General features: G+C 46.3%; 1 protein-coding gene across 1 annotated transcript in view; it reads left to right on the forward strand.

Annotated features, from left to right (window-relative positions):
- The window catches only part of FHAD1 (forkhead associated phosphopeptide binding domain 1), a 70,213-nt gene that overhangs the window by 413 nt on the left and 51,560 nt on the right, over nucleotides 1-18,240 (forward strand). The window contains exons 2-6 of the mRNA XM_084822268.1: nucleotides 7,657-7,819; nucleotides 8,780-8,883; nucleotides 12,023-12,229; nucleotides 14,866-15,136; nucleotides 17,918-17,970. Of these exons, the coding sequence (XP_084678394.1) occupies nucleotides 8,788-8,883; nucleotides 12,023-12,229; nucleotides 14,866-15,136; nucleotides 17,918-17,970 (627 nt within the window). The 5' untranslated portion in view covers nucleotides 7,657-7,819; nucleotides 8,780-8,787. The remainder of the gene's footprint in view (nucleotides 1-7,656; nucleotides 7,820-8,779; nucleotides 8,884-12,022; nucleotides 12,230-14,865; nucleotides 15,137-17,917; nucleotides 17,971-18,240) is intronic.

An 18,240-nucleotide genomic window follows, 5' to 3' on the forward strand; every position in this document is an offset into this window, starting at 1 on the left:
CCAGAATGAGTACAATAAAGCAGAGAGCACCTTCCCCCCCCCCATCTTGGGGATTGAAGGAGAAGGGGCTCCCGGGGTCGGGGACTGAAGGAGAAGGGGCTCCCGGGGTCGGGGACTGAAGGAGAAGGGGCTCCCGGGGTCGGGGACTGAAGGAGAAGGGGCTCCCGGGGTCGGGGACTGAAGGAGAAGGGGCTCCCGGGGTCGGGGACTGAAGGAGAAGGGGCTCCCGGGGTCGGGGACTGAAGGAGAAGGGGCTCCCGGGGTCGGGGACTGAAGGAGAAGGGGCTCCCGGGGTCGGGGACTGAAGGAGAAGGGGCTCCCGGGGTTGGGGGAGTGGGGGGTTCTAGGGTGATTTGAGCCCTTGGGAACTTTTCTAGAAACAGTTCTGGGGAGACTGAAAATTCAGAAGTGGGGGGGGGGGCACACAGCAGCAGCAAGTGCCCATTTTTCTTGTTGCTCATTTGTCTTATTTTGGAGATGTCCAGCAAATGTGTTGCTTTTTTCATTCATTCGTTTAAAACGTGGATGTGCAGCCTTTCTACCAACATGGGGTTCCGGGCCCCTAACAAAGAAACATTAAAGGAGATTTATAAGATTTGCCAAATAGGACAGGTACTTTGGGTATTTATTTATTTTTATTTATTTATTTATTTCATTTCTATACCGCCCAATAGCCGAAGCTCAAATATTTATTTGAGTTATAACTCGCCTTTCAACTAATACATTTCCTAGGCTGTTTACAACATTAAGGGAGCAATCCTATGGCCGCTAGACAGCGGCTAGACGGCCATAGGATATCTTGTTTTCCGGGAACCGACCTCGGAGCCCGCGCTCCGAGGTCAGTTCCCGGAGAACCGACCTCCCCCCAGTTCCGCACTGCCTCCCTGTTCTCCGTGCTCGCAAGAGGAGCGCGGAGCAGCTGAAAAGGGTCGTGTCCAGGGGTGGGGAAGGCGGAAATGTCTGTACAACACATCCAATGTGTCGTGTAGCCTCCTCCCCTGCTCAGCCCCCCGCCCATCTAGACAGCCGAAATCGGCTGTCTAGCAGAAAATGCAGGCCAGGAGGAGCATGGAGGGAACGATCCCCTCTGTGCTTCTCCTGCCCTGCATTGGATAGGCGGATGCCTCTGAGTTCGGAGGCGGCCGCCCATCTGAATAGGATTGCGCCCTTAGGGAACAATCCTATGCGAGTTTAGACAGAAGAAAGTCCTACAACTCCGAACATGCATCAGTCATCATGGCTGGCTGGGTCATGCTGGGAATTGTAGGACCTTTTTTCTGTCTAGACTTGCATAGGATTGTGCCCTAAATGGATGAAGTACTATTAAAGTATCTACGAATACAATAAGTAATGTTAATCTGTTGCAACAACAAAAAAGAAAGAGTCTTGGTGCACCTTAAAGACTAACAAATGTATTGTGGCACAAGCTTTTCTGGACTGGGGACCGCAAAAGCTTCTGCCGTAATAAATGTGTTAGTCTTTAAGGTGCCACAAGTTGTTGTTCTTAATAACAAAGAAAACGACAGTAAAACATTAAGGACAGCAGGATAAAAAAAAACCCCAATATTAAACAGTCAGAATTGAAAACCAGCAGGACATTTAAAAAAATAAATAAAAGGACAATACCAGTAAAATGCTGGAAGCTGTGTAAGAAGAGGGAATTTCAGCAGCTGCAGCTGTTGTTGTCCTGAAGTAACAAGTGACACCGGCCAATTCCACTCCCACACTTCTGCATCACTATTTAAAGCTCAGGAGAGACACTGCTGATTATTATTTACTAGCAAAATGCTCGTTATTATGGCTGATGGTATGTCCATGTGGGCTGAAGCAAGATGTGACATGGTTTGAATCTCCCAACTAATTGTTGTAGTTATTATTTAGTTTAAAACAGGCAGGGCTGACGTCAACAGCTGGCATGCTTGAGCAGCTGCCAAGTCCCACTACTGATGCCTGCCAGCCCCCCCCCCTTTTTTTTACTCTGGCATGGCACTCCAAGCTGTGCCAGGCAGCTGGATTTATCTGTTCTTTTAGCTTCTCACGATGCCCCTGACCTAGTGCCACTCCAGGGGATTGTGGGAAATTTAGAGTGGCTAGACACACTTGCTCAATGTTGGCTCTGTGGCCTTGTAAACCTGCCAGGGCTCATTGACATCGGAGGAGGGAACCCATCAGAGGACACTTTGCCCTGGGGACCTGGAGGCAGCCCTGAAAGCGGAAAGAACAGGAGGCTCTGAAATTGAACCAGGGAGAGTGGTAGTGAGTTAATGAGCGCAACTGTTTTAACTGGTTGTTTTAGATTTTTTAAATTGGTATTGGCTTGTTTAATGGTTTAATATGCTTTCAGCTCCTTGAATTATTTACTGTTTGATACTGTTTAAATTGATTTTATCTGTACACCGCCCTGAGATCTTAATGATATAGAGTGGGATACAAATGTTTTAAATAAATAAATACGCTTCAGGAGTACAAGTAACCCTCTCTGTTGCTCCCAGGAAAGCAGGATAAAAAAACAATCTATTGAAGTTTGCATCAGAACAATAGCAACAATATTTAACCAATATGACCCATATATATATTACACACACACACACACACACAGATAAACATTTGTAAATATCTTATTTAAGGAAGCGGGTGGGGTGTGTGTCTTTGAACAAATAACTCCTGAAAATGCACACTTGCAGTTGGCATTAGCAAGGCGAATACAGTTGTGCTTCCTACCCTCTTGCTGAGCCTCAGATTCGGAAGCTATATGCCAGCTTTCCCCGGCCTGGTTCCTTCCAGATGGGTTAGACTACAGCTTCAATCATTCTGGCTGGAGATTATGCGAGTTGTAGCCCAGCACATCTGGAAGGCACCAGGTTGGGGAAGGCTGTTGCATGCCTTTGCATAACAGTTCCTGGCAGCAACCACCAAAGGAAGGCTGTTGCCTTCCTCTTCTGCTTATCTGCTGCCCTGAAGCATCTTGCTGGCCGCTACAGGAAGCCGGATGCTGGTCTAGATATTCGTTTCACCCAGGAGGGCTCTTCTGATGTTGTTATTGTATGGGATTAGATATGTTCATGTTGGACAGGTCTTTCAACCTGGCAGTTCAGTGGAATCTCTGTGTTTTGATGCAGTGTACACCTATTAGATGCTGGGAATGCGATGCAGTGGAGGGTGTTACTACCCCCGTGTCCTGCTTGTGAGTTTCCCAGGGGCATCTAGCGTGCCAGGCTAGATAGACCTTTGGCCTGAACCAGCAGGGCTCTTATTATGCACACAAACTCATGGGCTTTCCACTTGAATAACTTGGGGCACAATCCTATGGGGATAGTTGGTCACCTCCAAACTCGGAGGTGGCCGACTATCCAATGCAGGGCGGGCAGAGTGTGGAGAGGTTCTTCTCCGTGCTCTGGTCGCCCTGCATTTGCAGTTAGACAGCCAGTTTCAGCTGTCTAACTGGGGTGCCTCAGAGCAGGGTGGGAGGCCAGATGGCATATAGGAAGCGTCATAATGGTGCTTCCGTGGTCCCCGCTCCACCCCCAGGAACACCCCCTTTTTGGCTGCTCCACACTGCTCTTCCAAGCATGGAGCCGAGGGCGACCCGCGCTTCCTACAAGGCAGTGGGGAAAGGGGTGGGGAGTCAGATTTATGGCGCCTGAGCTTGGAGGGCTGGCTCTGAGCTTGGTTCCCAGAAACTGGAAAATCCTATGGCCGTCTAGATACTTTCTAGCGGCCATAGGATTCCCCTTCATGGATCACTGCCTTGTTGTGGCGAAGGGGCTTGCGTAACTCAGTGAAGCCATAAGCTATACCGTGCAGGGCCACCCAAGACGGACAGGTCATGGCGGAGAGTTCTGACAAAATGTGGTCCACTGGAGAAGGAAATGGCAACCCACTCCAGTATTCTTGCCAAGAAAACCCCATGGAACATATCACAAGGCTAAAAGATATGACGCTGGAAGATGAGCCCCTCAGGTCGGAAGGTGTCCAATATACTACTGGGGAAGAGCAGAGGGAATTTCCAAGTAGCGCCAGAAAGAGTGAAGCGGCTGGGCCAAAGCAGAAAGGACACTCAGCTGTGGATGTGTCTGGTGGTGAAAAGAAAGTCCGATGCTGTAAAGAACAATATTGTTTAGGAACCTGGAAGGTAAGATCAATGAATCAAGGTAAGCTGGAGGTGGTCAAACATGAGATGGCAAGATTGCACATCGACATCTTGGGAATCAGCGAACTCAAATGGACAAGCATGGGCAAATTTAATTCAGGTGGCCATCATATCTACTACTGTGGGCAAGAATCCCTTAGAAGAAATGGAGTAGCACTCATAGTCAATAAAAGGGTGGGAAAAGCAGTACTGGGGTACAATCTCAAAAACGATAGAATGATCTCAATACGAATCCAAGGCAAACCATTCAACATCACAGTAATTCAAGTCTATGCCCCAACCACTGAGGCCGAAGAAGCTGAGGTTGATCAGTTCTATGAAGACCTACAACACTTTCTAGAACTAACACCAAAAAAGGATGTCCTCTTCATCATAGGGGATTGGAATGCTAAAGTAGGAAGCAAGAAATCACCGGGATAACAGGCAAGCATGGCCTTGGTGTACAGAATGAAGCAGGACAAAAGGTAATAGAGTTTTGCCAAGAGAACACGCTGATCATAGCAAACACTCTTTTCCAACAGCACAAGAGGCGACTCTACACATGGACATCACCAGATGGTCAATATTGAAATCAGATTGATTATGTCCTTTGCAGCCAAAGATGGAGAAGCTCTATACAGTCAGTAAAAACAAGACCTGGAGCTGACTGTGGTTCAGATCATGAGCGTCTTATTGCAATATTTCAGCTTAAATTGAAGAACGTAGGGAAAACCACTAAACCATTCAGGTATGACCTCAATCATATCCCTTCTGAATATACAGTGGAGGTGAGGAACAGATTTCAGGGATTAGACCTGATAGACAGAGTGCCTGAGGAACTATGGACAGAGGCCCGTAACATGGTTCAGGAGGCAGCAACGAAATCCATCCCAAAGAAAAAGAAATGCAAGAAAGCAAAGTGGCTGTCTGATGAGGCCTTACAAGTAGCTGAGGAAAGAAGGGAAGCGAAAAGCAAGGGAGAAAGGGGAAGATATATCCAACTGAATGCAGAGTTCCAGAGAATAGCCAGGAGAGACAAGAAGGCCTTCCTAAATGAACAATGCAAAGAAATCAAGGAAAACAACAGAATGGGAAAGACTAGAGATCTCTTCAAGAAAATCGGAGATATCAAGGGAACGTTTTGTGCAAAGACGGGCATGATAAAGGACAAAAAAGGCAGGGACCTAACAGAAGCAGATGAGATTAAGAAGAGGTGGAAAGAATACACAGAAGAACTATGCAGGAAAGATGTGAATGTCCCTGATAGCCATGATAGTGCGGTCACTGAACTTGATCCGGACATCCTCGAGAGTGAAGTCAAGTGGGCCTTAGGAAGCAATACTAACAACAAAACTAGCGGAGATGACAGTCTTCCAGCTGAGCTATTTAAAATCCTAAAAGATGATGCTGTTAAAGTGCTGTGCCCAATATGCCAACAAATTTGGAACACTCAACAGTGGCCACAAGACTGGAAAAGGTCAGTTTACATTCCAATTCCAAAGAAGGGCAACGCCAAAGACTGGGATTCTGGAACCACGGGCTATACTTACTGGAAGATGGACTGTTGGCAAGGGATGGGCTGCACCTCACAAAGGCTGGGAAGAATGTGTTTGGCCATAACATGAAGAACTTCATCAGGAGGGCTTTAAACTGAATCTTACGGGGGAGGGAGACGTAAAGTTTGGGGTAACAGTGGATGAAGGCTCATGCACCACAATGGAGAGAACAGCTCTAATAGCACCCAATAATAGTCTTCAGGAACATGTAGGAAGAAAGCCAGACTATAAAGCACATGGTCTTCGATGTCTATATACTAATGTCCAGACTATGGGAAACAAACAGAATGAACTCGAACTCTTAATACAGGAGGGAAATTATGACTTGATAGGTGTAACTGAAACTTGGTAGGATGACTCCCATGCCTGGAATACATCAATTGAAGGATATAACCTGTTCAAAAAGAACAGGAGGAACAGAAAGGGAAGTAGAGTTGCACTATGTGTTAAAAATACATATCTCTGCACAGAAATACAGGAGGATGAGCTTGGTAGCCCCATCGAGAGCATCTGGGTTGAAATAAATGGAGCAAAGAATAAAAGGAACATGGTGGTCAGAGTCTACTACCAGCCACTCAGTCAAGGAGAAGATGAGGATGAAACTTTTGAAAAGCAAATTGCCAGTGTTTCAAGGAAGCATGACATAGTAGTAATGGGGGACTGTGGTAGTAATGGGGGATTTGGAAGCTATATGCCAGCTTTCCCCATCCTGGTTCCTTCCAGATGGGTTAGACTACAGCTTCAGTCATCTTGGCTGGAGATTATGTGTGTTGTAGCCCAGCGCATCTGGAAGGTACCAGGTTGGGGAAGGCTGTTCTATGCCTTTGCATAACAGTTGCTGGCAGCAACCACCAAAGGAAGGCTGTTGCCTTCCTCTTCTGCTCATCTGCTGCCTTGAAGCAGTGGAGGCATTCAAGATGAGGCTGGACAGCCACTTGTCAGGGATGCTCTGACTTGGATTCCTGCATTGAGCAGGGGGTTGGACTTGATGGCCTGGTAGGCCCCTTCCAACCCTACTCTTCTAGGATTCTATGAGAATAAACACTGTCCACGTTTTGCTCACTGATAGATAACTGCCAAGGATGAGGACCCCCATTTGCTTCTCATTCCTAATAGGTTATTACTTATACAGCACCATCGACATGTCAACAATGTTTCCTGAAGCAAACTTCAGCCTTGGCTTTATTCATATGTTCAACAAACGAATGGGAGGTGGAGCTGAAAGGCTCCAAGCAGGAATTGCTTCCCTTTGATCCTGAAGTTAACAAAGGGCAGTCATTATGACAGGCTGAATGCGTGTGGAGGGAGGAAATGTATATTGAAAAGATGCATGCACCACACAGACGGGGAGGGAGCAAGGTGGGCATCTTTGCTGAGGTACACTGGGCAGAGGTCACCCTCTGTCAATTATGGAGCCAGGCTTTGCTTCCAGCCATAACTGTGTTTGCAGCATTTTCACTTTTTCCCATAGGAGCCAATGGGCTACAGTAGCAAACCTTGGGTTAATTAACTCACAATTTGCCAGGTTACATGCTGCCCATGAGCCACTTCCCATTTGCAGAAGCAACGTACAGACACCCCATTTGTAGGCTGTTATCCTGGCGTCCAAACCCTCTCTGGGTTGTTTATGGGTTTAACAACCCAGATTTAACCTGACAACAAATCATAGGTTAACTCAGGGTTGTTTAATCCATAAACAACCCAGAGTGTCCGTGTTCGGATGTCATACTATCGTAGGTTGTTATGCAAACTGGAAGCCGCCAGCCTGCGGTGCGCATCCCCACAAACAGTTAACCCACAGTTTGCTTCCATGACATTTGAACCAGGTAAATGTCAGTTTGTAGTGAAAGTACAAGAATGCACTCAAGAACAATATTGGTCTCCCTGCCCCTGGTAAACCCAACCATTGAGAATCAAAGCTGCCTCTATCTCCGTAGACCCATCTTGGGGTTGGTTTTTTTTCTCTTTTAGGCCCTTCAGGGTAACTGAGAGAAAGGGAGGCTAAAACTTCCTCGAACCCCCAGGAATCCTGACTGGAATCACTGCTTCGGCACCACCCATTGGCAACACGGAAGCACCAGCCCTGGCTTCTTTCATCTGTCTCCATAGGATTGCTCCCTAAATAACCTCTCGGGTAAGCAAAGATCTGTGATACAACAGAGTGCTTTAAAATCTTCACAGTCTTTCACTTCTGAGGTTGGTTTTAGTTTCCGCCAGGGAAAGCAGGGGTATGATATCAAACAACCTCATGATTCAAAATCAGAAGGAAAATCATAGGTTTAAGTAGTGGTTTTTTAAACAAAGAATAATTCTGAAATAAGAACACCAGAGAAACAGTTAAGGAAGAGATAACACACAGACACTAACACACATATAAAGTACATAATAGAAAAGTAAAACAGCTTGCCATACACAACTGTACCTAAATTCACTTCTCATTCCAATTCTACATATGAAATCATATTTATCCCAATCAGTAAATTTCTCCCAAGCTGCCAAGCATCCTTTTCCATTTGCTGACCAGCCCATTTTTTTTAATAATAAGTTATCTTATACATTAACAATCTATGCCAAATATTATTCTTCCAGTCCCCTATACGTGGTGGTGGTTGTTTCTTCCAGTTCTTAGCAACAAGAATATGTGTAGCTGTTAGCATATTTCCTACCAATTTACCTAACTTAAGGTGCAATCCTATGCATCTTTAGACCAAAACAAGTCCTACAGTTCCCAGCATGCCCCAACCAGCCATGCATGCATAGGATTGCACCCTAAAGTTATTATCAGTAATTTCTGAAATACTATCTGATAACATAATTACCAAATAACAAATATTATTTTCCCATTTAGTGTGCATAATATTGGTTATCGCTGTTTTTAATATTTTAGTGATATTTGTTCCTAATAATTCTGACTTTGATTGATTTTATATTCTGGCAGAGTACCAAATTCCTGCATAGCGTTCATATTAAGCAATAGAGAAGACAATGGACATCGTTCTTCACGATGTTTTCTTGGTGCAACTGCAAAACTAATATTGACAGTAATGGCTGTCTTCTCAGATACTCAAACGAGTTTCTTGCATATGATTTACAGGAGATACAATGAAGGCTTTTCTAAAGAGTTCCGATGGCATTTTGGCACTGAGGCCAAAGATAACTACTATAGGAAGGCACGAAGATTCAGACATTATTCTTAAGGTGATTCTATAAGTGTAACACATGAGTCTTCTGCATGTTATTTTTACCATTTAGGGTGCAATCCTATCTGGATAGTCACCACCCTCCGAAATCGGAGGCTGCCAGCTGTGCTATGCAGGGTGGCTGAAGCACAGAGGGGATCCTCTCCTATGTGCTTCAACCACCCTGCATTCTTGTCCATATGGGCAATTTCACCCATGTAGGCGCAGCTTCGGGGAGCGGGAGGGAAGGGGCCTGGAGACCCAATAGAAAGATGCATAGCATGGCTTCCACAGTCCTTCCCCCACCCCCAGGACCATCCCCCTTTCCCTGTCTCCACACTCTTTCCAAGCACGGAGACATACCTAGCATGGAGACAGCTACGGGGGGGGGGGGGGCAGGGGCGGGGGGCACAGTTTCTGGGAACCGAAGACAGAGCCCTGGCTCCAACCTCCTTTCCCAGAAACCAAGCAATCCTTTAGACAATGTCTAGTGGCGATAAGATTGCTCCCTAAACTTCTTATAATGTTTTATAAGAACATCCCTGTTCTGAATTGCCAGTGTGGTGTAATGGTTACAGCAGCCTTCCCCAACCTGGTGCCCTCCAGATGTGTTGGACTACAACTCCCAGTACCCTGGCTATGAGATTTGGGGAGTTGTAGTCCGCCACAGCTGGAGGGCACCAGGATTCGCATGTTGGACAACAAGAGGAGGACCTTGTTGAGCCCCTGCCAGCCAAAATATATAGATGTTGGACTGCATTTGGCTGGGTAGATGACACATTCTGCACAGCTGGCGTATCCTGACTGGCACCCGCTCTCCCATACCTCACACTCCCAAATGGCGAATAGGAAAATGGCATGTTTGGATACTGAAAGTGTCTATAAAAAATGAAACAGCTCAGTGATCCAAACTTTGTGTGGTATTTTCTGCTTCTCACACGGACATAAATGGTTCTGTTGAAAGCACTGAATATTTGTATCATAGTTCCACATAGTGGAAGTGACGTGTCAAGGGAGCGCAATGCTGGCTTTTGCTCTTAAAAATATTATAGCCTGCAGGCCTCCCTCCAGAACATACTTAGATGGGAGGCAGGTCCATGTGTAAGCAATGGGAATATTTTTCAGATTTAGGGTCAGGTTTAGAGTTAAGATAGAAGGCCACAAATGTTACTAATGGCAAGTTAGTTTAGTTGCGTGGACATGCTTACCTTTATCATTGGTTTTTAAATTGGGTTCTTAGACAGAGAGAAAGAAGACTTCAGCCTTGTGGGATCTGCTTTGTTTGTTACTGGAACATAAGTCCTGATGTTCAGGCTGTGAGTGCATAAAAGGGAGGCATCAGCAAGCTTTCAGAAACGCACACACGCGCACACACACGCACCCTTTAGAAGAAAAGCCCTGGGGTGACCCCAAAAACAGCCCAGTGAGGGTTGAGCGTTCTTGGTGGCCATAGAATGTTAGTTGGCTGTTGGGTGGGCGGGAATTGAACGGAGTATTGAGGAGAGCGTGGCTGGCTGAGTGGCTTAGGAGGCATCTGAGATTCCTGTGCCCTGCCAGGCTGAAGCAAGCAGGGCAGGAGGAGCAGCAGAGGTGGTCTTTGCTTTTTTCGCTAGCCCGTCTAGCGTGGCCACTTTGGAGGGAGAGGGATGGAGGCTGGAGGAGGCTCAGGATAAATCGTATCCTGGCCTATCTGGTTTCTTTCCCTTCCCGCCCACCGGATGCCCACTTTTCCAAGGTCAGTTTTCCAACCTTGGAAAGGCAGTTGGCACAGTTCCTTCTACACTGGCTGTAGGGCAGGGAGGATAGATCTCCAACTCCCCACTTCCAAAATCACAGCACTGTTGCTGAGCTTGGAGGGGGGGAATCTAAGCCATCCTATGGTTTGTGGAATGTTTACCCAGGGACCATAGGATTACTCTCTTAAACTCACTCCATTCATTCATTCATTCATTCATTCGTTAGCTAAAGCTCTCTGGGTGGTTCACAGGGCAAACTTTAAAACACAGTCTACACTGGAACACTCTACACTGCAACATTTTGTTGCAGGTCCCACTTGTACAAGTACAAATCTACATATGAGTTACTGCTGATCAGGGATTCTAATTTAGAGACAGGCACACAGACCAACAGAAATAAAACCCTTTTTATTGTTCCTATTGGGAGTCTGAAACCCTTGGTCAGTGTCGAAACAGTTCCTTCAGAGGTAGTTTTCAAAATGTGAAAAACACTGCAGAAAATTATATGTAATGTCGGTTTACATATTTTTTTTACATATTAGTAAAGCTGGGGTATTTTATTTATTTGTTATAATTACTTACATCCTGTCTTTAAGGATATAAAATTTATATTGTAAATCCTTCTATGGCAGAATAGAAATGAAAATCAAAATGCAATATTAAAATCACAATAAGACAGTATCAAAATAACATTCTTCAGGCTTCTTCCCACAGGACAGTTAGTGTTAAGTGGCCCTCTGGTAGAATCATAGACTTGGACGGGTCCTTAGAGGCCCCTAATTTTTGTGAACCGCCCAGAGAGCTTCGGTTATTGGGCGGTATAGAAATGAATGAATGAATGAATAAATAAAATCTAGTCCAGTCCCCTGCTCGGTGCAAGATACCGCTACAGCATTGCTGCCAGATGGTGGTCTAGCTGCTGCTTAAACTCCTCCAGTGAAGGAGAGCCCAACACCTCCCAAGGTAGTCTGCTCAGTTGTCAAACAGCTCTTGCCATTTAGGAAGTTTCTTTCTTAATGTTTACCCAAAATCTCCTCCCCTGAAATTTCCACACGTAGGGGAGAGGCAACCCAGCTGGAGCAGGAGCAAGCATCTGGTGTTGTCTTCACCTGCCCCCCTCTCTCTCTCATCTTCGTGAGGATGGCAAGAATATCTCATTTCTGATTATAATTGCTGGTTGATCTGACTTATCAAAAATAAAGCAAAACGTGGGAAGTCTTTAAAATGCATATGAAACCTATGCAGTGTAACAAGAAAACCATCCTGTGTTTTGCCTAGCATTATTCCACAGCGATGAAACAGAATGGGGTGTAGCATAAACCAGAAATGGCAAAAAAAAGCAACCGGCAATGTGTCAGAATCATTCTGGTCTGTGTATCTGGGTAGTTCTTATGCTCTTGAGTTCTAAAATGTAATTTTCAGTCTTTAGGGATTGAAGACCACCACGCAGCCATCGAATTCAGCGATTCAGACAACAGCTTCATTCTTCGGGATTTCAACTCAGCCCATGGAACGTTCATTAATGATTGTCATATCCAGAACGCAGCTGTGAAGGCGAGCCCTGGAGACATTTTGCGATTTGGCTCTAATGGACCAATGTTTGAGCTTGTGCTGGAAAATGCATCTCAGGTAAAAGCGGCATCATCAACGTTGTAAGGTCCCTGCGTGATGCTTTTCTTGGGCTCTGTTCTTTTCCTCTGTTTTCTTCTTGCAACCACTCTTAAATATAAGCAATATCTACACCACAATGGTTGTTGTTTTGCCCAGAGAGCAATTAGTGCAATGGATTCCACATCAAAGCTGTTGGAAGTCATTAATGGTTCCAGCTCTATATGCATGGTCCAGCTCCGAGCGCAGTGTGAGGTATTGCTTAGAGAACTTAGACCAGGTTCACATCCCCACCTGAAGCTCATTGGCTGCCCTTGTGTACTGCCCCAGCTGTGGGCTTTGAACTCTTAGGTTAGAGGTGCCAAGATAGTGGTAAATCAGATCCATGTTTACTTACAAGGAGATACTTTATTGAGTACAATCAGCACACAGGCGTACCCAATGGTTGGATCAGACAGCTGCTCTGAACCCAAAGCCATGGGGTACAATAGGTTTTATAGCATGCATGTTAGCAATAGGGATGGACGAAAGTCCCTTACCTGATCCCAAAGCTTGCTTCGCGGTGGGGGGGAGGCACCCCGTCCTTCCTCCCCCGAAATTCTAGCCAGGGGGGAGGAGCCCCGTCCCTCCCCCCTGAAATTCTGGCCGGGGGGGAGGTGCCCCGTCCCTCCGGCCACGAAACCTCCTCTCCTGCCGGGATGCAAATGGTGGCGGCCGTAGCCACCGCCGTTTGCATCCCTGCAGTCAGCCGTGATAGGCTACGTAAATGTTTACGTAGCCTATCACAGCTGACTTTGGGGGGAAAAAAAAGTGCGTACGCAAATGGCGGCGCCCATGGGCGCCGCCATTTGCGTACGCGCTTTTTTTTTTTTTCCAAAGTCAGCCGTGATAGGCTACGTAAACATTTACATAGCCTATCATGGTGTTTTTTAACAATTTAGCCGTGATAGGCTACGTAAACATTTACATAGCCTATCACGTTTGTTTGTTTTTGTTTTTTTTTAACTTGGAAATGGCGGCGGTGGCAGCCGGTCGGAAGACCGGCCGCCGCCGCCAAACCGCCGCCGCCGCCGCCAGGGACATTCAAACAAGGTAAGTCCCGTCCCGGGGGGGCGGGGCGGGGGGGCAGACCGTTTCTCCACCCATTTCGGGGGGCCGAATGCGCTGGCATTCGGCCTCCCCGAGATTCATGGAGAAATTCTCTGACATCCCTAGGAGGCAGCATGACAGCAGCAAGCGCCACCTAGTGTTCATTCCCAGCATAAACTAACAGTACTTGGTTCTCAGTACAGCCACCTGCAGCTTTAAGACAAACAAACTTCATTTCCGAGGCACATCTGATTAGATACTCTACTCATTCGTATGGAATGTGCTACGCCACGCTGTCGGCCCTTTGACTCATCTTCACATGCTCAGAGGCTTACTAGCAAGGGAATTGCACTAATAATGAACTTACGCAAGGCATTATGGATCTCTGGGCCCCCTCTAACACTACAGGTGACTAAGTTACGCTTCTGGGGCCAATACACCTTGGGCTAGCAACTATGAGATCTAAACAACCTCACGGGGTTGTTGAGAGGATCAAAGTGGGGGTGGAATGTGCGTTATCCTGAGCTTCTTGGAGGATGGATGGGATAGAAACATAAGAAATTGGGGCTGGTGGTGGAGCAGCCGCTGCCATCAATGCTGTTGGACCGTTGGTGATGTTGCTGCCATGGCTAAAAATACATGATAATCTGGTCTCACTTTATAAAAATGTTGTGAATTATCTTTAATACAAGTTGGGGGCCCACAAGGCATGGGGCAAATGTAAACAATTGGGAAAATCCTGCCCCGTCCCAATAGTGCAGTAATGTGAGACTACTGAGCTATGGGACTAGATGAGTAACTTCCTGCTCGCCTTCCTGAATCGCCGAGGTCTAGCCAATGGTATGATTGCCCTGTAGTATTTGACTGCTGAGGTTTAGGACTGGGTGATTAGAAAGCTGCTTATCTAGCTCAGAATCTGAGCAGTATAGCATAGGGTGGGGGCTATATTTTACCTTGCACTCCATATGGTGTAATTGTGGTGGAGGGTGAGGGGGTCTGTGCCTCACAGAATGAATCCCCAAATTTCACCTGTTCTTCCAGGCAACTTCCTTTAAGCTGCCTCCTTGCAGTTTAAAGGACCTTCTTGGTAGTGCCCCCCCCCACACACACAACATTGTTATCTTTTCAGAGCCAGGTCAAGACCTTTCTCTTCTCCCAGGCATTTGGCAGCATATGATGAGTTTTAATCAATCCTGGATTTGTCTCACAGTTGTGGTTGATTGCTTGAAGTTGTTTTTAGATATATTATTGTCTTTGTGTATATTGTCTGTTTATGTGTGCTTTATGTAAATGGCTTTTAACCTCTGTATACTGTATTTTTAGTGTTTTTAATATTTGTAAACCACTCAGAGAGCTTTGGCTATGGGGCGGTGTAGAAATAATAATAATAATAATAATAATAATGTGAGAATGTGGTCCTAATTAGCTGTCTGTTCTCACACACCCAACTCTTTCAGCTTCACAATGGCCAGAGCCCTTAAAAGGTCATATCATCCTGGATTCGAGGGTGGGGGTGGAATTGGGGTGTCTATAAAGTCTCTCCCATTATGCGAACTTTTCCTCTGCAGGTCTCCTGCCCTCCAGTGGGTCGCCGCACCGCTTGGCCGGGGCACCTCCAGCTAGTTACAGAGACCAAAGCTCCTCCAGCAGCGGCTGCTCAGTTTCCTTTCCTGCAGTCTCAACGGTCCCCTCCGGTTAATCGCAGCTGGTCCTATGCAGCAAGTGGGACTTTGCCGCATCCACCACTCAGAAAGAGACCCATAAATGCTTGGGGTAGAGCAGTCCCTTCGCCTTCCTTCTCTCCCGATGCTTTCAGCAGATCTCCGGCAGTTATATCAGGTATCGCACAGTCTTTCCCTTGCATTGCCTTTTTGCTGTTCTTTGTTTGGGGGGTGGGGGAAGCTGAAGTGCGGGCGCACAGGTGTTTGGGTGATGGGCTTACATTGGATAAGTAGGCCTGAGAGTTTTTCTTTTCGGTGAGGAGGTCCAAAAGGCAGCCACCTCCCCCCCCACCCCCCAGTACTACCCCCAGTAATGATACTGTGTCATTACATAACATCATTGAGAGCCAGTGTGGTGTAGTGGTGAGAGCGTTGGATTGGGAGCCAGGAGATCCGGGTTCTAGTCCCCACTCGGCCACAGAAGCTCATTGGGCCAGTCACAGACTCTCAGCCCAACCTACCTCACAGGGTTGTTGTTGTGAGGATAAAACGGAGAGGAGGAGGATCATGTAAGCCACCTTGGGTTCCTTGCAAGAGGAAAAAGGCGGGAGATAAATGCAATAAATAAATAATAAATAAATAAATCATTCCCATGGGCTATTCTGGCCAGATTAGCAAAGAATTCAGCAGCTGTAGCAGTGACTTAGCTTTGTTTTAAAGGGGGAAAGAAAGAAAAATCACTTGTGGAAAATAAGTAACTGCTCACCTGAAAGTGAGGCGACATTCGCTCACTTCCCAAAAAAGTTGCTGTTATTTTGTCTCCCACCTTTGCAGGGGACAGATGGTTTGGCGAAGGGGAACAGGGAATGCTGCTCTGCCCTAATTGCCAGAAAATTCAATATTGCTATTCTAGGAAACCATGATTACTTATCATGTACACTGGGGAACCTGTGGCCCTCAGCCTGATTCCAGAATCCCTCTGCAAACAATCAGTTCAGACCTCTGGCAACAGGAGTCTGTTCCTTCCCTGGTGGCTCGCTGAGTGAGAAATGCAAGGAGGTGGGAGTGGTATAGAAAAGGAGGTGGCAGAAAACAAAAGAAAGGGAAAAGGCATGTCAGAAAGAGAGAGAGGGAAAAGATTGCCCAGGAGGGAATGCAACCCTTAACAGAAAAAGCGATTCCCACCCCAGTGTACACAATGACATCATCATGGCACTCTGTAGAGTATCATGAAAAAACCAGGTCCCTGTCCTCAAGGAGCTTACATCTAAATATCAACCATGAAGGAGAAAACAGGGTGGGAAGGGAGAAAGAAGGAGAACAACCAATAGAGAGGGAAGAGTTGAGAACGGACGAGGTGAATGGCTTCATGATGGGTAGGAATGAGAACTGAGAAGTTGAGCCAAAGGCTTCAGAGAAAATATGGATTTTGAGGATCAATTTGAAGGCAATTTGAGAGGTGGCATCTTGTAAGTTGTCATGACACACTTGATTTCAGCCTATATCAGCAGTAGCTACATATTTTCAGATTTGTGTATCATTGACAAAACTAGCATTTTTTTCAATGGGATCTTCTTATCAATGGGATCTGCTCAAAGTGGGGAGAGGTAACGAGGAGGGTACCGCAGGGCTCAGTCCTGGGCCCAGTGCTCTTCAACATTTTTATTAATGACTTGGAGGAGGACGTGCAGGGAATGCTGATCACATTTGCAGATGACACAAAATTGGGCAGGATAGCTAATACTTTGGAAGACAGAAACAAAATTCTAAGTGATCTTGATAGACTGGAGCACTGGGCAGAAAACAACAGAATGACATTAAATAGGGATTAATGCAAAGTTCTGCACCTAGGAAAAAGAAACCAAATGCACAGTTACAAGATGGGGGATACGTGGCTCAACCACACTACAAGCAAAAAGGATCTTGGAATTGTTGTAGATCACAAGCTGAATATGAGCCAACAATGTGATATGGCTGCAAAAAAGGCAAATGCTCTTTTGGGCTGCATTAATAGAAGCATAGCTTCCAAATCCCAGGAAGTACTAGTTCCCCTCTCCTCAGCACTGGTTGGGCCTCATCTGGAGTACTGTGTCCAGTTCTGGGCACCACACTTGAAGAAGGATGCAGACAAACTGGAGAAGGTTCAGAGGAGGGCAACAAAGATGATCAGGGGACTGGAAATAAAGCCCTATGAAGAGAGACTGAAGGAACTGGGCCTGTTTAGCCTTGTGAAGAGAAGACTGAGGGGAGATAGGATAGCACTCTTCAAGTCCTTGAAAGGTTGTCCCAGAGAGGAAGGCCAGGATCTCTTCTTGATCATCCCAGAATGCAGGACACGGAATCATGGGCCCAAGTTACAGGAAGCCAGATTCTGGCTGAACATCAGGAAAAACTTCCTGACTGTTAGAGCAATACGACAATGGAACCAATTCCCTGGGGAGGTGGTGGGCTCTCCCGCACTGGAGGCATTCAAGATGAGGCTGGACAGCCATCTGTCAGGGATGCTCTGACTTGGATTCCTGCACTGAGCAGGGGGTTGGACTCAGTGGTCTTGTAGGCCCCTTCCAACCCTACTATTCTATGATCCTATGATTCTATTCTATGATTCTATGATTTAGCTTACATGAGCTTGAAAGGTGCCAGCTACAGTTGCTGCTGTATTTTAGTTGTATGTATTTTATATTTTATGTATTTTATATTTTAAGCACTTCCATAAATTAAAAATGATGAGAAAGAACGATGACGCATTGCACTCCCCCCCCCCCATATTTACGTTCAGAACTTGCTATCCTCCAATGAGGTGACAGAAGCAACAGGGTCAGCTTGGGGAAAAGCTTATTAATACTTGAAACCGAGTTGCAGAGATGCCCAATCATGCAGAGTAATAAAAATGTACTGTTGAGCTCAGTGTCTGCTTCCTTTTATGGTGTTAACTAGTTGAGCATCTTTTCTGTTCCAGGAAATGGAGCTGCTACAAACATTCATCAAGGGGATGTGCTTTCCAAGGAGAGGGTAAGGTGCCTATGTGGAAGTGTCCAATATCTCTGAGCGATGCGTACTGAAGCCTGATTGGTAGGTCCCCAAAGAGCCCTTTAGTGCCCAGTGGGGAAATATCCCAGAGTTTGCCCCAACCAGAGTTTGCCCCACTCCTTTTTCATTGCCGCAGAAGATGTTTTGGGGAGAGGCTGATGCCTTCTCTCCTGGCATGCTGCTGTGCTAAGTGAGGAAGGCTACTGGTGATAAGCACAGGCTGAAGCCCCACGTGCTCCTAGACTACAAGGA

Source organism: Heloderma suspectum, chromosome 15, assembly GCF_057233095.1.
Source record: "Heloderma suspectum isolate Gila_16-S chromosome 15, 16-S_ref, whole genome shotgun sequence".
Lineage (NCBI taxonomy): Eukaryota > Metazoa > Chordata > Lepidosauria > Squamata > Helodermatidae > Heloderma > Heloderma suspectum.